The sequence below is a fragment of the Armigeres subalbatus genome, chromosome 2, assembly GCF_024139115.2.
Source record: "Armigeres subalbatus isolate Guangzhou_Male chromosome 2, GZ_Asu_2, whole genome shotgun sequence".
In the NCBI taxonomy this organism is placed as follows: Eukaryota; Metazoa; Arthropoda; class Insecta; order Diptera; family Culicidae; genus Armigeres; species Armigeres subalbatus.
In genome coordinates, this window is record NC_085140.1 from 144,839,249 (window position 1) to 144,863,458 (window position 24,210).

The window sequence follows — 24,210 nt, forward strand, 5'->3', positions numbered from 1 at the left end:
TATGTTGTCACTTTTCCTGAAACTAAAAGTCACTATTTGGTCACTTTTTTAGTCATCGTTGGTCACTAAGTCACTATTTTGAATGTCATTCATCGCTACCAGGCCTGGACATGTCATCACTCTAAATAACCATATTTTACTATTTCAGCGAAAGTATATTTATAATACATTAGTCATATTAACACATTTTATGATCAATTCAAGCTAAAATAACCTTCACAATTACATCTTGCTCAACATCTTGCTTACAATATTATCTATTATAGTATAAGAAAAAAGCGGTTTCCTAAAAAATCTTTTAAGCAAATATATTGTTAAACAAAAGAAAACAGTTTTAAAATTCTTTGTTTTCGAATATTTTAACCTTCACCATTACTGAATTAATTGTTTTCCATTAGAAAAATTATCGGTCAACGGTGTGTGTTGCTTCCAACATTTTCTGTCTTGGATACCATTATCTCTGCTATGTTCGTTATGAAAAACCGTTTGCATTGTGCGATTTATAATTTCATTTAGCGACTCATCAATACCAGTGAAAACAAGTTTATGATCTTTCGTTTGAATACCATGTTGACCGTTCCTTGCGTAAGATCTCAATATGTCCGATATGCTGTCGAAATTTCCACTTAAAACTTTGCCTAATATTTTACTCTGTAATTCACTATAATCGATGCCCAAATGTTGCTCCAAGGTTTCGCATTGCGAAGCAGCTTGCTGTATTGTCTTCTCAAATGTTTCCGTGATTTCAACTGCGAGTGCCTGTGCTGCAAGTGGCTGTATGGCCGAACTTTCGGTGGAAGTATAATGTTGACCAGAAATTTTACGAACTATCAGATCCAGCAGCATCAACGTTCCTTTCCCATCGATCGAAGCGGTGACTTGTGAAATCGTGTTGGTTGACGCCTCAGGTAATGAATCTTTGAAGCCTAAACCATTTACGGAACGTTTGAACCAGTTAGCAACGCTGCTTATCCACGAAGACATCCTGTTTGATGAGCTCGCCATGTTTGAGATTGGACCATCCGGTGAATATTCCACTGCTCTACGATTCCTACGGCTCTGCTTGCTCGTATCTGGTAGTACTGTAGTGGTGGATGCGTTTTTAGCTTGAGCAATCCTCTCTGACATATGCAGACGGGGCAAAAGGAAGAAAAGTTGATTTTTAAGGGGATTGAACTCAAGCTCAGAACGTTCATAAATGATTTTCAAATCGTTGATCGCTTTGAGCCAGTAATCGTCAGTTACAACATTTTTCACGTTTTTGGTTGTTATGAGACAGTTGTCACACCGTTGGAATGGTACGAGCTCAGGAAGATGGGCGAGCTTGTAGGAGGCAAGATATTGGATATCCTTGGAAGTGTACCTCAATGCTGGATCGGGAAATATTTCGGCTATTCTGGATAGTGCTGTAACAGCGTGAGGCTCTGCACAGTTAGTGGGCTCCCATAAAGTCATTTTTTCAATGAACGGTCCCATATATCCCCAAATTAATTCCGTATTATCGTTAACATTTTTCTTCGACTCGGCCAATTTATTTCGTTTCTTACTAATTTTTCTATCTATATTTGCAAGCTCCTCTACATTATTATCGCCATGCAAAACATTATTCCTTTCTTTCGTTAATGTTTGCATATCTTTTAATAGTTCTTTGTGCGTTGTCCCTTTGAATTCTACAGTACTCTGGAGTATGCTTATTAGAACAGATTTATCAATATAACCTTTACTCATAAATTGGGTTTCAATTTCATTGATTACACGGTCATGATTGAAAATTTCCCTCAATTTTTCCTGGCTGTAATTGTTGATATTCAATGTTTTTATTTCTGCTTGTTTTGCTTTTATAGCAGCTAATATTTCACTGCTGCGTATTTCGTTATCGTTCAAGGTGACTGGTCTGTTTGCAACGACTTCATTATTGTATTGAATGGAAACTCCTTTCAAGATAGGGCTACTAAGTTTATCGTGGGAATAAATCAGTATCAATCCAGGGGCCTTATTAGTTGAAAACGAAACGACCATAAAACGATCCGTGGTTGCAATGGTCATTGCAGCATTTGGAATATTACCGACTGAAATGCGATCTATTGATGCTCTAGAAAAAGACTTGTCATTAACAAATATTTTTGCATCCATTACGTTGTTGTAGATCTCTATAGCATCTCGTGCAACTTTGTTTGAAATTTTCGCTGGGCGATTAGCGAGCTCAATCTTTCTGTTAATACCCAACTTTTTGATCGATGCTTTGCCAAACGAAAAAAGTTGACTTCCTGTTAGAAGACCATTGATCATCGCTTGATATGTTCCAATAGATGTCATATCCCATATTTTATTGTCGTTAACTGCAGAACCCATTGCGTATATGGACATGGCTACAACCGGAACAGCTCCAACCAGTTGCATCATTCTCCAAAATTCTTCCATGGATTTAACGATTTCCAATGCCTGTGAAATAGATTTTCTATTCTTGGCCAAAAATTTCATGACTTTAGAAATATCTTTGGTGAACATTTTCAAGCCTTTACCAGTGCCACCAAGAAACATGCTCATATCAGGAGCAGCAGCAAGGGCATCAAAAAGTCCGGAGTAAACTCCAGGTTTCTTAAAATCCCAGCCACTAACGAAACCATTCATGACGAATGTCCCGCTACCATACAACATACTTCCAACTATGAATAGTTTTTTACCGTTCGGTGTGAGTTTCAAATAGAAATTGTGTGCCATTTTGAATCCGCCCACTGCCCCAGAACCTATAGCAAATCCCTGAAATGCTGCGTTCCATGTTTCCGGTGAGGCAAAGTCCCATTTAGTTATATCCCACTCATTGTTTGATGCGGCCATGCTGATGTATGCCCCCGCTACTCCTAAGGCCGAAGTGGCAATGGTGGCTGTTATGGTTGACAAACCCGCAGCCGCGAACACACTCACAGATGCCCCGAATCCCACAGGCAGCAAAGCTCCGCCAATTCCACCGCCTATAATACCCAACCATGTATGTCCGCTCTTCCAGTTCCATTTAGCTGGATTCCAGTTGCGATTCGCCGCTGCCCCTCCAAGGTATGCTCCTGTAATGCCTAATACTATGATAAGCGGTATAAGAAACCAGGCAAACTGGCCGTCCGGATCTATCATCGATATCGGAGAGTTTCCAGCATACTTGTACGGGCTGAAGTACTGTCCTTTCGGATCGATTTGATAGAAACGGCCAATGGATGGATCGTAGAATCTGGCATGATAGTTATATAAACCAGTTTCTTCATCGTACTCTTGGCCCGTATACCTGTAGGAAATGTGACCCAGGGGATTATTGCCATATTCGCGCATCAAATGGCCATACGGTAGATAATCGTAGGCAGCCACTACTTCGTCGCCCTTGATCACCAGCCTTGTCGAGCCTTCGTGGTCGGTGATCACACTGTAGAACTCATCTCGCCGGAAGAATCCTACCAATCCCTTCGGTCCATAGACGTACGCTGTTACAAGAACATCTTGCAAAAGATCTGTCGAAAAGTACGAGATTTGGCGCTCTACCAAGGTTCGACCGAACTCATCACGTATGTAATGGACTTCTTTCAAGGTGTTTCCAAGAGAATCGCTTACTCGCTTCATAATTCTTTCGCCTTGGGCGTCATAGTAGAAGGTTAAATTTTTTCCATCAGTCAGCGTCATCATGGTAGCACGATTCGAAACAGGGTTGTAAAAGATTCTCTTGATACCTCGGTGCATCGCTCGTATCACGTTGCCTCTGCTATCGTGTTCCATCGAAAACTCCTGCTCAGGTTGCGCCGAAGCAAATGATTTGAACTTGACAGCAGTTACTTGATTAGTGTTGTTGCGGTAACTCAGCTCATAGCGATCAAATCCAGTGTAGAAGTGTTTGTGGTTTCCGTTTGCATCAATACCATACGATTCTACGTCAAATTCCGACTCACCAAGCTGCTTGGCAATGTGCTCCGACAACACGCGCACAACATCTGGAATAAGCGACTTGTATTTCTCCAAAATGTTAATGAAGTTATTGTCCAAAGGATTGTGGAAATACTGTTTCGTTTCCAGCATTTCTAAAATTTTATTCGCAGCTTGTTGACGATTGCCAGTATTGATCCACTGCGCGAAAGTCTCCAGTAAACTCAACTTCAGCGAAGGCAAGCTTTGCCTCTGCGAAAAAGCATTTATCAGAATTTTCTCCAAAGGTTCTTTGTAGCTCCCATAATTGGGATTGACGCTTATCAAATCGCTCCACAAATCTGAGCGAATAAACGATTTTCCCTGCTTGGAATGGGATAGTGAGACGTCATCTTTTGCATTGCTAGCAATCAGATATCCCGCATCTGTCAGAGATTGCCATATATCGCGGGATGCCGTACTGTTCAGCTCACGGATTTCTCTGACCAAGGTGTCAGGTTGCAGTGGTGACAGCATGTCAAGCCCCACTGTATATTTTGCCTTTGTTAGTTCTTGATGATTTCCATAGTCGTAGCTGTGCCCGTAAGCTGCAGGGAACCCTTTCTCTCCTAAAGTCGCTTGAATGTGTCGCCCGGTTATTCCATAGCTGCAGACAATTGGGAATTTCGGCTCCAAGTTCGGATAGAAAGCCTTAGTTTGGTGATTGTTTTCATTCAAGTAGCCTGCTTTCTTGAGCTCATGGAAGCAAAGTGCGGACTCATCCGCGGAGATATGTTTATTTACGAAAGACAGTTCGTTCAGGCCGAGTTCTCTGTCGTCACAGTTTGCGTGCCACGTTGCTTTGAAATCTGTTTGTGTGATAGTTCCGTCACCGTAGCCATGTCCGCCGTAACCCCCGGAAGTGTAATGAACTCTTTCCGTCAAATATTTATCCTCCAACTTGGTTAGGAAACCAGGTCCTTCATAGCTATAGTGTCGTGTAAAATTAACTGCCAGATTCGGCGAGTGTCGTTCACTGGCAATATGTCCGGCAGAGTTGTAGGTATAACTGATGAAGTTTGTTTTCGACTCCGAGAGGCCAATACCCGTAACCTTACCGAGCTTATTGTAGCTATAGGCAAGGCGTAAGTTGATGCCTTTAATATCTGCGGGGTATTCGATTTCCCTTAGTTGACCCCCTGTATAACGCTTGTTGATTTCAATCGACAGTGGTTTGTAGTCATCGATTGGAATAAGGATTCGTTTGCTTAAGGTTTCCTGGTCCGCATTTAAAGCTGACTCTTCAATCAGCGGTTCGCCTTCATTATAGGTGATAGTTCTTCTCATCTGACCACGCCATATCGGTACCCGCTCAAAATCACTCTGGTAGAATTGTTGAAATTTTTCTGTGTTGTTACTTGAAAGTCTTAGCGTCAGAAGTTGCTCTTTGGGGGCCAATGTTGTTAACCTTCCTGTGTCATTCAGTCTACCGAGACCGTCATAATCGAAGTAGATTATGTTTTCAATGTCTTGGGTTACGTTATTAGAATGATAAACAGTGTACCGTAGAAAGCCTGTTTCATCATAAAGGTTTTCTATCTTGGCGGAATCCGGTGTCGTCTTTGCTATTTCAGAACCGTTGATGTCGTAAGTAATATGTGTGCCTAAGATTTTTTGTAGAGCCGCTTCTTCTTCGGATGTAGTGTTATGATGTGAGTTGAATTTTAACAAGGTTTGAACTTTTTCGTGGTACAACGGGGGTAGACTTTTTACTACTTTACCCTGGTCGTTGAACTCGTACGTGCTCAGTAGATCCTTGCTTTTTGGAACATGGACGTACCAAGCGACCCTATTTTTCTTGCTGTCAAAAACTTGGATATCTTCCACATTTCCTGGCTTGTACTCCACCAAATGGCTGTAGTTTTGGATAACAGGAAACAAAGTTTTCAATGAAACGTTTTCGGAAACATGGGAGAAGTGTTTTGCGTAGGGTCCTGAAATAGAGAAGTTTTTTCCGGGAAATCCTTCTACAGATTTTTGGTCTAGGGGGTTATCAAAGTACTTGGTTTGGCTGAAAGCGTATTCTCCAACTGTCGAGATTATGTCCCCTTGAAGTATTCCGCTATCCCATACAGAGTTATCAACGAATGGGTTACCATTCGTAACAAAACTAGGGTAGAAAGCTAACATTGATTGGTTATTGCTTCTATCTATACGTATTGATTGCGTCGTGATGGATTGTCTTCCGAGTTTGTCATAAAGGTACTGCTTCACTACCACGGAGTTTTGGTCTTCCAACATCGCTTCTTGCAATTTCTCACCCAGTTCGTTGAGATACGTCACTAGAACACGAGGTTCACTAAACACCAATACGTTACCTATTTGCACTTCTCCAACCACGTTCCACTCGAACAAAGAGGTATACGAAAAGGTGTCGAAATATAAGCCTCCGTCTATCCAAATGAACAATCGACCGTGTTCAGAGAGAATCAACATTTCTGCACTAAGAGGAACAACAAGCTTCTTGTCCAAAAATGAGAGCTCAACTCTTCCACCATTGCGCTCAAGCTTTAACTCGTCGTTGAGTTTTATTGCCGCGTTCGCAGATTGTAAGGAAAAGCAGAGGCTTATGCCAAACGAAGCTGAGCTCATTTCGTATGGATCAAGGCGCAAAGCATGAGAGTTGCCAGTGGAATGGTGCAGCTGTCCAGGAGATATCTGCCAGGCATTAGGTTCGTCTATGGTCCAGCGTTTTTGGAACGAATACGGAGAAAAATCTTCGTGGAATCCCGATTCTGGTTGAACTTTCACTTTGCTTCTAAGTTTCACTACTCTGTCTATGCTGGAGGCCTTAGTATGTGTGTTCAACTCGACGAGTTGTCCATACTCGTTGAAGCTGGCCATCAATTCTTGATGACTGTTGTAAATATGTCTGCGGACTGAACCGTTAGCCCTTATCACTTCTTTGATTTTTACTACCTTCGAATCGTACACGTTTGCTTGAAAATCGCTTCTTAGTGGAGAAAAGCGAACATGGTCGATCTCTACTGTAGTATTATTAGTCGGTCCTAAAACAACAATTATTTTCATGTCCCCGTCATTGGTTGACAATGCAGTTGAATTCTGCTGTGTATCTGCATATATCTGCTTCACATAAGGTAGATTAATTATTACCTCCAAATAAAACCAATCTCTAGTCTGGTATTTAATCTCACTTAATAATACCGACGCTTCATCCCCATTTTCAGCTTGAATAATTGCCTTTAAGTAGGGTACTACAGCATCAATCTCTAGAGAATTCCTAGGGGATCGAAGCCAACTTGACGCAACATATTCCTGATACTGATTTTTAGGTTGAAACGTTCCAACCAAAATACCTTTGGACAACCTCAAAAAGTTCTCCCCGGTAAACGAAAATCCCTGTTTCACCACACACGTTTCGTTGAACTTCCATCTCTTCTCACTGGTAGAATTTTGTACCTCGATTCTATTGATTTCGTAATCCTCAAAACCATAGAAGCCAACCTCGTCATCCGACAATTCATCAGGGAAAAATTGAGCTACCTCCAATCTTCCGGTTGTATCATATAAGGTAGTATTCGCATATAACTTTTCGCCTTCATTTGCTTCGTCGTAGTCGTTCGGCTCTTCTTCCTCTTGCTTTCTGGTTGCTATTAGAATTCCTTGCGAGTTGAACACCTTATTTCCCACAGCAGCTCCCCTAATTTCTTCAACCCAACCGAAGGACGACTTATCATTGCCAGGAATCGTTGTAATGCTCTCATAATAAACTGAATCTCCAGAGGCTTTTGGAGAATGGTAGTCAAAACCTGAAACCCGTTTATTTCCGTTACCGAACTTGATCTCAATCTTGGTAACAACGGGATTGGGCAGCAGTCGTCTGATACCAAGCTGTTGGCGGAAAACGCCAGTACAGCTCGTGTTGGTATCGGAATGCTCGATGGTCGTAACGAGCGTTTGATAACTACCCCAAGGGCTCAATTTCTCCTCCAGAGGTAGCTTATAGACGTTTCCTAAACTGCCGTCGACTGTAAATTCAACAACGCTCATTTGTTTGTCTTTTTCTTGGTACGCCAAGTAAATGGGATACATATTACGAGACGAAGTTTGATTCAATTCTCTAATATCGAGGTTCAGCAAAGCATTACCTTCCTTATGTCCATCGATGCCCTGTTTATATAACTCCAGTGGTGATTTCGTTCCTTGCTTACTAAGAATCAACTTGTCACCTAGTGGAATCGATAAATGAACCGAGTTCAATTCGTTCCTTATAAATGTCCCTTCTTTCCACGTATCTCCGATGTAAGTGAACTTTCTGTTTCCGCAAGTTGCCGTTTGCGAACTTAGAATCCCAGTGTAATTGCCGGGATTCAGAAGGAAATCTTTACCCAAAGATTCGATTACTTTTTCGTGAATTTCTTGTATCGTTTTGTCCACTTCTTTCTTTATATCTTCCCTCACATATTCGTAACGTTTACCGCAGCCATTCTTATTTCTACATGTGTCTTCGAAGAACTGCTCCAGCGTTTTGTTGTAATGTTGATATATTTCATCCAGCATTGGACCCCGAAAACCTTTAACCATAAGCTTAAATATGCCTTCAACTTGTTTATACGCGATGGTAAAAAAATTGCCGTCATGGCCATCCATTTCTTGGGAAAATTGGCTCAGGTCATCTTGGACTACCTTGAACTGTTGTCGATGAGCGACGTCATAGCTGCTACCCATTGCAAACAAGTTCATCATGGAATAAAGCTGCGTTCCTTCTAGTTTCCATCCATTCAACAGAATAAGGTTCCTCTCAAGGTAAAGCGCATTGCTGGTGAAGTAATTCAATAGTTGATTGTGTGTCTCTCTTTCCAAGTCGAATTTATTCAACGTTTCTTTAATGTTCTGTATAACTCCGGGAACGTCTGCAATAACTTTGGAGCTCCACTCATTTTTCTCTTTTCTATATCCCATACACAAACGTCTGTTGTCATAAACAACAAACATTCTATCAAATGCTGCAATAAGCACAGGTATTCCATGTATTGAAGTCTGTCCACAAAATGTTCGCACGATCCACGTCTCAGTTGCAGCGTGCCATTCAATCAACTGCGCAGCAGAGTCAACATCAGCCACCACTACGAAATCTTTTCCGAATCTGATGACCGCATTCTCACTGAAGTCATAGCATTTTGCGGCCGATTTCCACTCACCAAGTTCTTTACGAAGCAGGCATAGCTCTCTATCAGTACTATAATGCAAAACAACCGCAAAGAATTCTTCAGCGCGACCTATTTCATGCGATTTTGCTAACCCTCTCCCTAATAAGGGAAATCTTGTTAAAGCAGAACTGGATACCGAAGATCCTAATTCTTGAGTCATGTCTTGGTTGAACAATCGAAGCACAACCTGTCCTTGCTCATTCCGAAAGCTAATCAAAATATCTTCCTCTCCATAGTCAACTCTATAGTTTGTCGGTAGGTCGAACCTTGCTCCTAATTCTTCGGTGATGGCAGATGTTGATCCAAGGAATTGGTAATCGAACTCAACCATGGCACCCGTAGGCAATATTACATTCGTTAGCAAGTCCGAACTAGACATCTTCTTGTAGATGAACTCTACAATTGGTTCACCAGTGATGTCACCTTCTTGAATAATCTTCGTGAGAAAGCGTTTACCATTTGACACTTTGTAAACAAAGTCGATATCTTGTTGATAACGTTGGGTCATTATCGTACAACCACTCAGATATCGTGTCTGTAATCGGTTAATATTGAAAAATCCATCATTATCTACAGCAGGAAGTACTTTATATTCGCTTCGATCTTTGTTGGAATAATTTAAAATGAGTTCATTCCCATTATTATCAGAGATGGCTTTCAAGTATACTTCCTGAGTGTATTTGTTGCCCGTGGGAACGGTATCGTCAACTGAATCATATCTATAATAAATTGAATTACCATCATCGTCACTAACTTCTGCTAAGTACCAGCCAGTAACAAGGTTTCTTAACCCCGTCGAACTATTTCCCTTACCTCGCCAATTCTCCCAAATCAAATCCAAGTTTATGGCACCAGTTCCGGATTTTTCCGTTCGTCCAAAAACTTGCTTAATTCCTTTGCTTTTAATTTCCCATCTTTCATGATCCGTCGAATGACGAATATGGATGTCCGATTCATTTTTCATCCCGTTAAACCAATAAAGACCCTCGATGGAATGACCTGAATCTGATACCAACTGCTGCGGTACACCCTGGATCACAACGTAGTGCTTCTCGTCCTCGGGAAAAACACTGTTTTGGTGATCCAAAGCTATGAAGTTAGGTGGCAAAGACCAACCAACACCCAGGATATCCGACGCTTTGCTGTTTCCGTCGTACCGAAGCGCTAGTTTCAAGAGGCTCACTTCTTCGGATAGATCTATTAGAGGCAGCTGAAATCTCGGTTTTCCCGTATCCCTATCCACTGAATCGGTAATCCAGGACCAGTCCAGCTTGTCCCTTAGCAATTGCAACGGTTTCTCTTCCCTGGGTGGTAACTGAACTAATGATGGTATAACAGGTGTTTCTATGCGAGAAGAGGTTTCATTCTGTTCTTCAAATTCTTCTTGAATGAAATAGTCACCTTCCAATAAATTTGCCCAGCGGAGTTCATTTCTGTATTGCATAAACACCATTGGATTGTACATCTGCGATTGGTCCTCAGGAAGTACCGCTTTGATTTCGCTATGGTACCACGGGCCGGTGAACGGGACATTATTCAGCAAAGATCTACACTCGTTTGTTCTATTGTCAAACGAAACGATGTCGATCCCAGCTGGTCCAGTGAAAACCATATCCTGTCTGCCATTAAGGTCCAAATCTGCAAAGTGAATTGATTCCACGTGATTGGTACTCCACCCGTTTACTTTGGAAAACAATGAATTATAATGCGTAAACTGGTAGTTGTTCTCCTCGTGGGCATATTTGAAAAGAAATAATCCACTAGAATTAAGCGCTACGATATCTCTGAATTCTTGGCCTGTTAGATAAGGGAAAAATAACTTTTGCTCAGAGTCGTCGAACTTGGCCGCATCGGGAACTTCTAGTAAGCGTTCAAGCCCGTTGTTTTCATTGAACTCATAAATGTCCAATCCTTCCCGTCTCCGCACAATGATGCTTTCTTGACCTTTCCCCCACAAATCGGATAGGAAAATGTCTGCTTTTGAGCAATCCCCAATCAAACTCAAATCCGTTACTAACGCCCATATTGGATATCGTCCCGCCAGGAGTTCACTCTCGATGACGGCATAAAATTTCACTCCGTACCTGAGACGATTAGTCAAGATACCAACATAGCTCCTATCGCGATAAAAGCGCCCAACCTTCAGAATGCTTCCAGGCTCGTCCCAGCCGTACAAGTCATGAAATTCATTTTGGAAAAAATCATCACTTTTCGTCAACAGATCGAAACTGTCCCCCGAACGTCGATAGAAATTGATGCCTTGGGTGGTTTTCAGCATCAGAGGGCTCCCCAACGGATCAGGAGTGAATAAAATTTGGCTCCTGGATTGATCATCTGCGACCAAGGTGGAGTTCCCATAATTCAACCATATTTTTGATTCCCTGTCGTACTGATAGTTGAACAATTTTCCTTCGAAAAACGCAGACAGTTGCCTGTTGGCATTGGTGTCTGTTTTGCTATGATAGAGTTTCACAGTACTTCCAACAGAAAAAATCTGCGTCGAGGAATTAAAATTAAAGAGACTGGACATTATTATTTCGTTATTCTACTCCGGACATTTGTCATATACATACTACCTATGTTTAATCAGAGTTTCTAACTATTATCGTTATAATACATATCGTTAGTAGTCTGTGGAAGATCGTAAAATTATTTAAGTTTCAAACCTATACTCCTGATTATATTATTGAATAAATCTAAAGACGTTAGAAGATGCTGCCTCTGTGATGCACCAGGAACTTCTGCCTGTAATTTTATTTGCATTGGAATACCTAAGTATCAGATCAATATCGGGTATCAAAGAAAATGAAAGCTACTTACCTTAAGCGCAGTCGGTTTTACAATGCTGCGATGTAAATTTAGTATGATACCATTTTCTGTAGCCTTAGGATGTGTTGTACATAGATTGATTATTCTGGAATGAGTAAAACATCGATGATAAGATCATTTTCGGAAAATGATGTCTCCAACTTAATCAAGTGTTGAATGAACCGTTGCAATTGATATCAAGGTCAAGGTCAATGTCATGTCCCTTTTGGTATTAGAGTGCACTATGGGCAATCAGCTGGGTAAAGGCACGGCAAATGCTGGGTAAAGCGTACCATTGGTACTTCGCGTACCTGAAGGAATAAAATAGACACTATCTTGCGGTCCTTAGCCTCTTATCCAGCAACTCCTATCCCTACCTCCCCGTGGTGCTGGCCGAGATTCGAGCAACCTCAGGGAAGATCGGGTAACCGGTGGGAACTATGGCCGTATGCTGACAAGGAAGGGGGGGGGGGTTTGCTTCTATCCGGAGGTGCAAATCATACTAAGCGTCTGTTCTCCATGTCAGGATCGGCTCACAACAGCGACTGTTCTCCAAGTTAGGGCAGCTGATCATCGTCCGAGTGCTAGCAAGGAACTCAAAGTGAAACTGTAATGGTCCTCCGGAAATTTAGGGGGTTTGGTGTCAGGCCCTGCAAGCCAGCCTTTTAAAAACCATACGCAACGAACAATCAACAAGAGAGTACGGACCGGAACCATCGGTGAAGACCACCGCGACGAAAAGGGACTAGGGATTGGAAACTCGGCTCGTGGAATTGCAAGTCTCTCAACTTCATCGGGAGCACAGGCATACTCGCCGATGTGCTCAAGTATCATGGATTCGGCATCGTAGTACTGCAGGAGGTTTGTTGGAAGGGATCAATGGTGCGAATGTTTAGAGGTAATCATACCATCTACCAGAGCTGCGGCAACACACACGAGCTGTGAACAGCTTTCATAGTGATGGGCGATATGCAAAGGCATGTGATCGGATGGTGGCCAATCAATGAGAGAATGAGCAGGTTGAGGATCAAAGGCCGGTTCTTCAACTTCAGCATAATCAACGTCTATAGCCCACACTCCGGAAGGACTGATGATGATAAGGACGCATTCTAAGCGCAGCTGGAACGTGAGTATGACAGCTGCCCCATGACGTCAAAATCATCATAGGAGATTTGAACGCTCAGGTTGGCCAAGAGGAGGAGTTTAGACCGACTATTGGGAAGTTCAGCGCACACCGGCTGACGAACGAAAACGGCCTACGACTAATTGATTTCACCGCCTCCAAGAATATGGCCATTCGCAGCACCTACTGCAAACACAGCCTTCCGTATCGGTACACCTGGAGATCACCACTGCAGACAGAATCAAAAATCGACCACGTTCTGATTGATGGACGACTTCTCCGACATTATCGAAGTCAGGACATATCGTGGCTCTAACATCGACTCTGACCACTATCTGGTGATGGTTAAACTGCGCCAAAAACTATCCGTCATCAACAATGTTCGGTACCGACGACCGCCGCGGTACGACCTAGAGCGACTGAAGCAACATGATGTCGCCACTGTATACGCGCAGCATTTTGAGGCAGCGTTGCCGGGAGAGGGTAGGCTCGATGGAGCTCCTCTTGAGGACTGCTGGAATACAGTTGAAGCAACAATTTACGACGCAGCGGAGAACAACGTCGGCTATGTGGGACGAAGTCGACGGAACGATTGGTTCGACGAAGAGTGCATACAGATTCTGAAGGAGAAGGACGCAGCGCGGGCGGTCGCGCTGCAGCAAGGTATCCAGCAGAACGTGGAATGTTATAGACGGAAGCGAAGGCAGCAGACCCGCCTTTTTCAGGAGAAGAAACGCCGCCTGGAAGAAGCGGAGTGCAAGGAGATGGAACAGCTGTGTACGCTAGTTCTATCAAAAGCTTAACGCATCTCGCAAAGTGCCGCGAGTCGAAATGTGCAGGGATAAGGATGGGAGCATCTTGATGGACGAACGTGTGGTGATCGAAAGGTGGAAGCGGCACTACGAGGGACATTTGAATGGCACTGAGAGTACAGGCAGTGAAGGTCAAGGCAGCGGAGGAGATGACTACGTAAGTTCAGCGGACGATGGGAGCCAACTAGCCCCACCTTGAGGGAAGTTATGGATGCCATCCAACAGCTAAAGACCAATAAAGCAGCTGGTAAGGATGGTATCGGATCTGAGCTCATCAAGATGGGCCCGGAAAAGCTAGCCACTTGACTGCACAAATTGATAGTCAGAATCTGGGAAACTGAACAGCTACCGGAGGAGTGAAAGGAAGGGGTTATATGCCCCATCTACAAGAAAGGCGACAAGCTGGAATGTGAGAACTTTCGAGCGATCACCATCCTTAATGCCGCCTACAAAGTGATATCCCAGATCATCTTCCGACGTCTGTCACCATTAGTGAATGAGTTCGTGGGAAGTTATCAAGCCGGCTTCATTGACGGCCGCTCGACAACGGACCAGATCTTTACGGTAGGGCAAATCCTTCAAAAATGCCGTGAATACCATCAGGTTCCAACGCACCATCTGTTCGTTGATTTCAAGGCGGCATACGACAGTATAGACCGAGTAGAGCTATGGAAAATTATGGACGAGAACAGCTTCCGTGGGAAGCTTACCAGATTGATCAAAGCAACAGTGGATGGTGTGCAAAACTGTGTGAAGACTTCGGGCGAACACTCCAGTTCCTTAGAATCGCGGCGGGGACTAAGACAAGGTGATGGACTTTCGTGCCTGTTATTCAACATTACGCTAGAAGGTGTCATGCGGAGAGCTGGGTGTAACTGCCGGGGTACGATTTTCAACAGATCCAATCAACTTATTCGTTTCGCGGATGACATGGACATTGTCGGCCGAACATTTGCAAAGGTAGCAGAACTGTACACCCGTATGAAACGTGAAGCAATAAAAGTTGGGCTGGTGGTGAATGCGTCAAAGACAAAGTACATGCTTGTGGGTGGAACCGAGCGCGACAGGGCCCGCCTGGGAAGCAGTGTTACGATAGACGGGGATACCTTCGAGGTGGTCGAGGAATTCGTCTACCTTGGATCCTTGCTAACGGCTGATAACAATGTTAGTTGAGAAATACGAAGGCGCATCATCTGTGGAAGTCGGGCCTACTACGGGATCCAGAAGAAACTGCGTTCAAAAAAGATTCACCACCGCACCAAATGTGTTATGTACAAGACGCCGTTTCACTGATGCCTTCTGAGAAGCCTAAATTATGCTAAAGATTCACAACCTCTATTTAAATCGACTCCCAACTATTGGAACGACCATTCAATATGTATTGTCTATTGAGTTAAAGCTCTTGAATATTTCATCCAGTTATATGGTCTCCCCCCTCGCCAGCGCCCAATGACGGAGTGTCACAATCAGAATAATGTAAAATTCAACCTCGCCATAGCAACTGTCATATGACCCGTGGAAGGTCCGGTGCCATATTGACCGCCATCGTGGTACTCTTCCAACTATGTCCTTTAAGGGGTTCCAGGTGTATCGAAAAAAACCGAAGGGATGCATATACATTGAACGGTGTGTTTAAAATTCTTTGTGCAGAAAGAACATAAAAAGCCTTCTCAAGAAACCAATAAGCACTATATTCCGCCAAAATCAGCCATATATGGCTACTTTACTTTATAAGTTTTTAAATTTCCGTATGGTGGCCCTAAATGGCGGTTTGGCATAATATAGTGCTAACGGTTACTTGGGCTGTTTATGTTGACGATTACCTATGAAATACATTACTCTAATACAGCGGTTCTCAACCTGGGGTACATGTACCCCTGGGGGTACCTTCGCTGGTCCTAGGGGGTACCTCGGACAAAAATGCGTAATGGCGGACGTATTACAATTACAAGCGAAACTTATTGATAAAGTTTTGGCAATTGTGTATTTTTCATTTCAAAACTTTGTCTTGTACGTCAAGAGGCCTGCAAGCCTCTTTTCAAGAAGATCGGAAGCCTTCTTTCAAAAAGCTCGGAAGACTCCTTTCAAAAGGCTCGAAAGGTTCTTTTCAAAAGGCTTGGATAACTACGTTCAAGAGGCTCGGAAGTCGCCTTTTAAAAGAGTCGGAAGACTTCTTTCAAAAAGATCGGATGGCTCCTTTCAAAAGGCTCGGGAAGCTACTTTCAAGAGGCTCAGAAGCCTCCTTTCAAGAATGTCGGAAGCCTTCTTTCAAAAAGCTCAGAAGACTCCTTTCAAGAGACTCAAAAGGTTCCTTTCAAAAGGCTCGGGAAACTCTTTACGATAGGCTCAGAAGCCTCTCTCCAGTAGGCTCGGAAGCCTCCTTTCAAGAGGCCAGGAAGCCGTCTTCCAAGAAGCCCGGAAGCCTGCCTTCAAGAGGCTGAGAAACTTCTTTTCAACAAACTGGGAAGTCTCTTTTCAAGAGGCTGGAAGCCTTGTTTTAAGACGTCCGGAAGTCTACTTTCAAGAGGCTCGGAAGCAGCCTTTTAAGGTCACTCCTGACGGAATCCAAGATTAAAAGTGCTCTCGTTTTCGGGGGCACACCACTCGATACGGGAGCAACGCACAACTGTCATTTTTATTATTTCACGCATGCTGCGACGCAGCAAAGCTAAATCAACAAAAATGACAGTTGTGCGCTGCCTATGAATCAAGTGGTGTGTCCCCGAAAACACGAGCACTTTTAATCTTGGATTCCGTCAGGAGTGACCTTAAAAAGGTCGGAAGCCTTCTATCAGAAAGCTCGGATGGCTCCTTTCAAGAGGCTTGTATGCCTCCTTTTAACAGGCTCGGAAGCCTCCTTTTAACAGGTTAGGAAGCCTTTTCAAGAGGCTCGCAAGCCTATTTTCAAGAGGTTCGGAAGCCTATTTTCAAGAGGCTCGAAAGCCTACTTTCAAGTGGCTCGGAAGCCTATTTTCAAGAGGCTCGGAAGCTTATTTTCAATAGGCTCGAAAGTCTACTTTCAAGTGGCTCAAAAGCCTCCTTTCAAGAGGCTCGGAAGCTTATTCTCAATAGGCTCGGAAGCCTACTTTCAAGTGGCTTGAAAGCCTCCTTTCAAGCGGCTTATCTTCCAAGAAGCCCGGAAGTCCTGCTTTCAAAAGGCTGGAAAGCTTCTTTTCAACAGGCTGGGAAGCCTCTTTTCAAGAGACCGGAAGCCTTGTTTTAAGGTGCCCGGAAGTCTACTTTCAAGAGGCTCGGAAGCCGCCTTTTAAAAGGGTCAGAAGCTTTCTTTCAAAAATCTCGGATGGCTCCTTTCAAGCGGCTCGGGAAGCTCTTTTCAAGAGGCTTGAAAGCCTCCTTTCAAGAGGCTTGTAAGCCTCTTTTAACAGGCTCGTAAGCCTCCTTTTAATAGGCTCGGAAGCCTCCTTTTAATAGGCTCGGAAGCCTCCTTTTAATAGGCTCGGAAGCCTCCTTTTATCAGGCTCGGAAGCCTATTTTCAAGAGGCTCGAAAGCTTAATTTCAAGAGGCTCGGAAGCTTATTTTCAATAGGGTTTAAAGCCTACTTTCAAGTGGCTCGGAAGCCTCCTTTCAATAGGCTCAGAAGACTCCCTCCAATAGGCTTGGAAGCATACTTTCAAGAGGTTCAGACGCATCCTTTCGGGCCCTCCTTAGCCGTGCGGTAAGACGCTCGGCTACAAAGCAAGACCATGCTGAGGGTGGCTGGGTTCGATTCCCGGTGCCGGTCTAGGCAATTTTCGGATTGGAAATTGTCTCGACTTCCCTGGGCATAAAAGTATCATCGTGCTAGCCTCATGATATACGAATGCAAAAATGGTAACTTGGCTTAGAAACCTCGCAGTTAAAAACTGTGGAAGTGCTTAATGAACACTAAGCTGCGAGGCGGCTCTGTCCCAGTGTGGGGATGTAATGCCAATAAAGAAGAAGAAGACGCATCCTTTCGAGATGCAAAGGAAGCCTCCTTTTAAGTCGCTCGAAAGCCGCCATGCAAGAGGCTCGAAAGCTATGCAAGAGGCTCAGAAACCTCTTATCAAGGTGCGGCAGCCTATTTTTAAGGGATTCAGGGCCTTGGAATTGTTATTTCAAGAGACCTGTAAGACTACTTTTAGGAGGGGGTACCTCAATTAATGCAATAGTTCAAAGGGGTACCTCTCAAGAAAAAGGTTGAGAACCGCTGCTCTAATAATTTAAAAAGTGTTTAGATTTGGAATAATTTATCAATTTGTTGAATGTACATACTGTATGTTGAATGTAAATATTCAATGTGAAGAAAGTTGAACACCACCAAATATTTTTTATTATTTTACACTCTGGTCATAACGCATTCTTTTCATTTTAGTAGATTTTCACAGGGTGCGGAAAACCGAACACTCACTCTGGCGTAACAACGTCCAACAAAGCATTACCACTAAAATAAAAGTGCAATACAAATGAACATAATACCATTCATAAACTAGACTACTTCTACTTGCCATTGTAAACAAATTGTTTATTCGACAAAACTTTTTGTACAATTTTGTTCATTACAATCGCAATACCTCTCAATCCGCAACGATAACAATGTTCATTTGGCTCAGATTCTGACATCTCTCAATGCTTGATTGGCTCAAGATGGCCGCTTTTGCATATCTCTGAATGTAGGATCCCTAATCAGCACTTCTCTCCACTATTTATAAGTCTATACTTTCAGCCTAAGATTGGTATGCAAATATTTTCATTTTGCGCAGTTGATAAAAAGTTTTATTTAAAGTAAAAAAAAAGTGTGACGACAACCGACCCCCTTCATCTATTATCATATTCATAAATTTTCTAATGAGTTTACCTTCGCTCTTGGATAACAATGTTTTGGCCTACAAGCTTCACGACGAGAACGTTATCGTATTGTATCAACAATGCACTGCACCACATCGAAGACTGGAAGGCTGCTATCTGACGGACTTCCTTTTAAAGTTAAATAATTGTACAAGAAGAATCTATCAGTTGAAAGCGTCTTGATGACAAACAACCGTGAGTGGTTTGATAATGATTACTCAGCTGTTAGGTGATCTAAATTACAAGATAAATTCATACCAATTGCAAATGTACAGTGAGCTACAGAGCAAAATTGATCTAAGCGTTAAAAAAAAGAGTTGAAAACTTTTCTGTATAGCACGCAATGCAGTTTCTTATGCAATTATGTTCTATTTAGAAGGTCACGGACCCTCCTTAGCCGTGCGGTAAGATGCGCGGCAACAAAGCAAGACCATGCTGAGGATGGCTGGGTTCGATTCCCGGTGCCGGACTAGACAATTTTCGGAGTGGAAATTGTTTAGACATACAAGTACCATCGTGTTAGCCTCATGATATACGATTGCAGAAATGGTAACTTGGCTTAGAAATCTCGCAAATAATAACTGTGGAAGTGCTTAATGAACAAAGATGTGAGGCGCCAATGTCCCAGTGGGGGATGTAATGCCAATGAAGAAGAAGAAGACTTCTGTACCTAATAACTTGAAAATAAATGCTATTAAAAATTATACCACTCTCAATACTGGTCGCTCTTATGTCAACATTTGTTTATTAAACAAATTGTCTTTATGTTAATTCATTCTTATACTCATTCCAAGTATTTATTTCCGTTTTATCAATCTACTTACATTTCATAACGTAGTAATTGTCGTATATCACTTGCTTTAACAGATAGTTCGTTGTTAAAAATTGATTCAGTCTGCTTGTGAAGTTAGACACTACAGAATTGAGTGAGTGAAGTGACCCAAAATATCGGTAAGAACATAAATAACATCAACACTTTTAAAAAGTAGTCCTGTGGGTCGACCTAAATTCTTTGATCTGGCGGCGTCGTGAATGCATTCTGCAACGGCGGTTCAGCCATCGGTTGCTCTCGACAACGGCAGTGGTGGTTCGGATCGGCGTGGTCCAAAATTATTTATCAAACAATAACCTTTTTAAAATGTTTACTTTCCCCGTGCAATTCACAATTTTGATTAGTATAACGACACAGTAATTCAAAACTTTTTTGGACAATATTTGAAGCACTTTGTTGCCAAAATACAGCATACAATTTTCATTTGAAGCAACACATTATAATAATACTCATTTCGCTCGAGACTTTTTATGGCTTAAATTGCCCTAATAGATTGTGCACAATTATTGTTATTTTTGACTATATATTTGGCTTAATACCCAAAATGAAGCAAGTCGTCTGGTGGTATAATTTTGGTAACAGCCTCAAGGTATGAAGATTTACAAGGATAAAATTTATCCACATTTAATGTGCTTAACCACAGCGTAATAGGCTAAAGTTTGAGCCATATAGCCATGCTGGTTTTGGTCAACGGTACTGCAGCAGTGCCTTTACTCTGCTTTGTTCGCTCCGAAATTACTAGATTGGATATGGCGAGACGAATGCATAGAGAACACAGAACTGCAGCCTAAAAATACAATTTGACTTCATGTTGATGTCATAAAAAAAATTTAGAACAAGTACTCGTCGTTAGAAACCCTCTCCGCATGCGATGGTAAGTATTTGAGCATATCAGACCACCTTTTTGCCAGTGAAGAAAATATTAGTTTCCATACTAATACTCTTTCCTTCCTCTTCATACGGAAGCTTGGTATAAAGAAGGTCGTGAGATTCATATCCAAATCCACTTCTATATAAAATTTTCATGACTGCCGTATCCTAACGAAACTTTCAAATCTCGATGGACTAGTAGTCTGTTGAAGATTTTGGCGGTGTGATTCCTCGCTTGGCATTATTGCCCTTCTATGTGTTTGTTCCAGTTTGCAGAGTATTTCTGATCCTGGAAATGGGGTGCAAGAATCGTTTGGAACAAGCATTGGTTGAAGCGGATGCAGATTGCAAGATAAAACGAACAATTTGAATATTGTTCCGGCAGCAATTGAAAAACAAAGACTACGTGGTTGGTTAATTCGAACAAACGAGAACGGCAAAGAATTGCGAAGCGGAAAACAATGGTGAGTTGAAATCAAATGTTTCCTGGAGAACTCGATAAAAACAGTTTTTGGGTTTCAGATGATAACGTGTGTCATTAAATTGAAAAGGACCCGGTAGTTTCTCCATTCCGTCGCTATCTTGCCAAGTGAATACTTCCTAATTAAGGTAAACCACCTTTCGCCGTATCGGAGAACAACAGATCAAACCACGACGTCGGTCTAGGAGTCGAGGACCGATATCGCCCTGCCGATAAGGCAAATGGGTAGTGGGCGGGTCTAGGATGGTGGCTATATGCACGAGACGGTACTCGGTCCAAGAGGTGATACACTAGACAATTGTGATTGGATTTGAATTCCGTTTAGATAAGAATTGAATTTGTGTTAGATTTGGATTGGATTTTGATTTGATTAGGATAGGACTAAAATTTGGTTTTGAATAATTAAAAATAAGAAACGGATTAGGATTAGGCATTGAATGGATTTAAATTGGATTTAGATTGGATTTGAATCATTTATCAAATGTTTCATTGACTTTTCAATTCACGTTTTGTTAGATAATAAATTTCTTCTATGTTGTTTTGGCTTAGATTAGAGAATGAGGCGAATGTAGTGAATATAGTAGGTTGTAGCAAAATAGAGATATTGTCCATTATTAACCAGAACATTTGAGTTCAAATGAAACTCTGTTTCAATTATATTCGAACGAGTTTGACGATTATATATATTGTAGAGATGATGATTATACAGAAGAAGAACGACGGAGCCGATCTGTTTGAATAATGTAAAGATTATGCGTGTTAAAGAGAGAGTGTGCGTGTGATAGTAGACTGGCCCAAAATGCATGAAATCCTGAATTTCAAACCTTGCACCCTTAAATGACAGTTTGTGGGTCCCAGAAGCTCCCCTGAAAATTTCAACTCATTCGGTCCAGCGGTTGGCGTGCGCAAATGGCTCAAAGTTTGTATGGGAAAAGTGATCCAAATCTGGGACGGGACTTGCAAAGAGGAAAAAATGTAACTTCATCTGCAACCAGCAAGCGCTGTCATGAATTGTCAGATGCAACCAGCACCTTTTTGTGTGAAAGTATTGGTATCCCTCGAAAAGTATTCCGAATGATTTTATTTTACGAGTACTTTTTCACTTTGAAAAGTATTCTACAATAGCCGGACAGATTATTATTGAACAGTTAAAAATACATGTTTTATTTCCGATAGGAAAATCTTTATAAAAAAAAGTTTACAAATTCGTAAATTGCAAACACGTTTATTGTGCTCAGAAGATTCTACCCGGGATTTAGGTGAAACACTCAAGGAAACAGTTGAGAATTGATGATCAACTGTGATGAAAAGAAGAACAAGTGTCAAAACAAGGAAAAAGAAAGCCGTCTTTGCAGGTCTCGTCTCAGATCCAAATGTACGGGGAAACGCAACCGTTCCAGTTTTTTGCTTCTAGGTGGCGCTGTAGTCGATGGATTCCTGTTGTGGACAAAATGTAGAACCTTTTTTATATAAGGAAGCGACTGGTGAAGACCGGATGTAAATCCCTTTGAAATTGGCCAAATTATAAGCATCCAAAGTCGAGGGTTTCGAGCGTGTCCCCCAGGGGTGTTTAAAATAAGAGCAACGTACCACCGACCATTGCGGCGGCGATGCAGATGTATTCGGTGCCGTGCGAAATTAAATGCATGATTATCAAGCAATCTCGCAATTTTTTATCCGATTGGTAAATACTTTCCGTACTCTGTACAGTAGTGTAGCTAGAGAGGGAGGGGGTGAATAAGGGGGGGCAAGGGGAGGGGGATCTTTTTTTTTTTTTGAGTAGAAAAACACATCCGGGATATTATTCGATGTTTTATCACGCAATTTTCTGGAACTCAAAATTGACATAAATTGAAGAACTCAAAATTTGGTCAAGTTTGGTTTATGCTCTAGTTTAGAGTTCAATTTTCGAAGCGTGAATGTAAATACACGAAGGAAATTAAGTACTTCTTCCTATTATTTTGTAAGCCTCAAATAAAAATATACAGCCATCCAGTTCCAACATTATTGATATGATCCCTCAAAATTACCTTATATTTGGTAGGATCGTTCCTTATAGAACAATATTGGTCCCATTTTATTATTCCCCCTTTATGGTGACCAATTTCAATATAGGGTATTCAGAAAAATCGATCATTTCAGGAATTTAATTTTTCATAAAATTGTAACTCCCAAATCATTAGGCCTATTTGTTGTATTAACAAATCAAATAAAAGCTCTTTATTTCTACAGGTATACCTCGATATAACGTAACTAAATTTTCACTCTTCAAATCGTTCGTTCAAACCACTGCACTGGTCCTGCAAGAAAAATGTGCTTCTTGCTTTTGTGAAGTGATATTTGATCGTGCAAGTGGAATACATAAAATGGATTCAAAATCTAAGGAAGAATTAAGTATGGAACTTGTTGTCCCAATTGAAAGTTTTAAAGGTGTAAAGTTGCCTTCAAACGGTGATGTGCTTGGTCGGATGCGTTTTATAATGAAAAATCAACACTTGAGTATAAAACCAGCTGCTAAAACTGTAGTAACTGAACTTCAATTTTTTTGGGAGGAATATAGAATTCCTCTAATGCAACACTACAATGCTGTTGTTAAGCTCCTAAAATTATTTAACAAAATGCGAGCAATTATCAAAAAATCTTCTCACGCGGGAGATAAACAGAAAGAGCAAGAGTCTAGTTTCATTAATAATTTGGATCGATTGTTTGACATTGCTCGACGAAATGTATTAAATTTGATTAGAAACGATAAGGATAAACAGTTCCTTATTCTGCAAAGGGAAGTTGGAAGGCCTGGATCTGCCTTTGCAAGAGTTAAAAAAGGCAAAATCGAAGAAGAACCAACAACGGAACCAGAGCCTTCCTTGGAATCTCAATCAGCTACCAGCGTTTTTACTATTGATGGAGGAGGTAAGAATATAATCAAATAAGGCTAACTTCTACTATATGTCAATATTTTTATGTCTTGCTTCCAGATGAGAAACCCTCCACTAGTAGAGCGTTTTCCGAGCGAAGTAAATCAAAAATAATGACTCCTATACTAGCTGCCACCCTAAACCGTTCCAGGACTTCATCTCATAGCTCCGATATTGGTCTTACGAAAAACAAACCAATGAAAAGGTATTTGATTTGTTTATTATTTTTGTGATTTTTTTCAGCAGTGAGCACGTATGTTAACAAAAAGTAGCGACGAAATTGATGTCGTATTTCTTTGTTTCGCGATGAGATGAATATATGTTCAGTGAGATTGAAAACGGAACAGTTCCCCTATGTTATTTCTGCGGTTTTAACAAGTGCTGGACAAAACTTAGGTAAGTTCTCCTTAACAGTACTTTTATTGTAT

At 41.8% G+C, this 24,210-nt stretch overlaps 1 protein-coding gene and 1 long non-coding RNA gene across 7 annotated transcripts in view; one reads left to right on the top strand and one right to left on the bottom strand.

The window, feature by feature from the left end:
* Nucleotides 1-143: 143 nt before the first annotated feature.
* Nucleotides 144-24,210, bottom strand: part of LOC134210946 (uncharacterized) — a 73,731-nt gene continuing 49,664 nt past the window's right edge. For 2 of the 4 annotated variants that reach the window (XM_062687400.1, XM_062687401.1), the window contains exons 2-3: nt 11,934-12,027; nt 144-11,858 (exon numbers count right to left, since the gene is read on the bottom strand). In XM_062687400.1, the coding sequence (XP_062543384.1) occupies nt 373-11,643 (11,271 nt within the window). In that variant the 5' untranslated portion in view covers nt 11,644-11,858; nt 11,934-12,027 and the 3' untranslated portion in view covers nt 144-372. Of the gene's footprint in view, nt 11,885-11,933; nt 12,028-18,694; nt 18,786-24,210 lie in introns of those variants that run through there. The other 2 variants (XM_062687397.1, XM_062687398.1) reach the window with 2 other exon arrangements.
* Nucleotides 19,528-22,403, top strand: LOC134215228 (uncharacterized). 3 transcript variants are annotated; one of them, XR_009980082.1, is made up of 3 exons: nt 19,528-19,635; nt 20,656-20,850; nt 20,909-22,403. It is a non-coding gene; the product is annotated as an uncharacterized LOC134215228 (long non-coding RNA). The 3 variants fall into 3 exon arrangements; XR_009980081.1 differs by lacking the exon at nt 19,528-19,635 and adding an exon at nt 20,304-20,390 and having other exon boundaries at nt 20,586-20,850; XR_009980083.1 differs by lacking the exon at nt 19,528-19,635 and adding an exon at nt 20,304-20,390.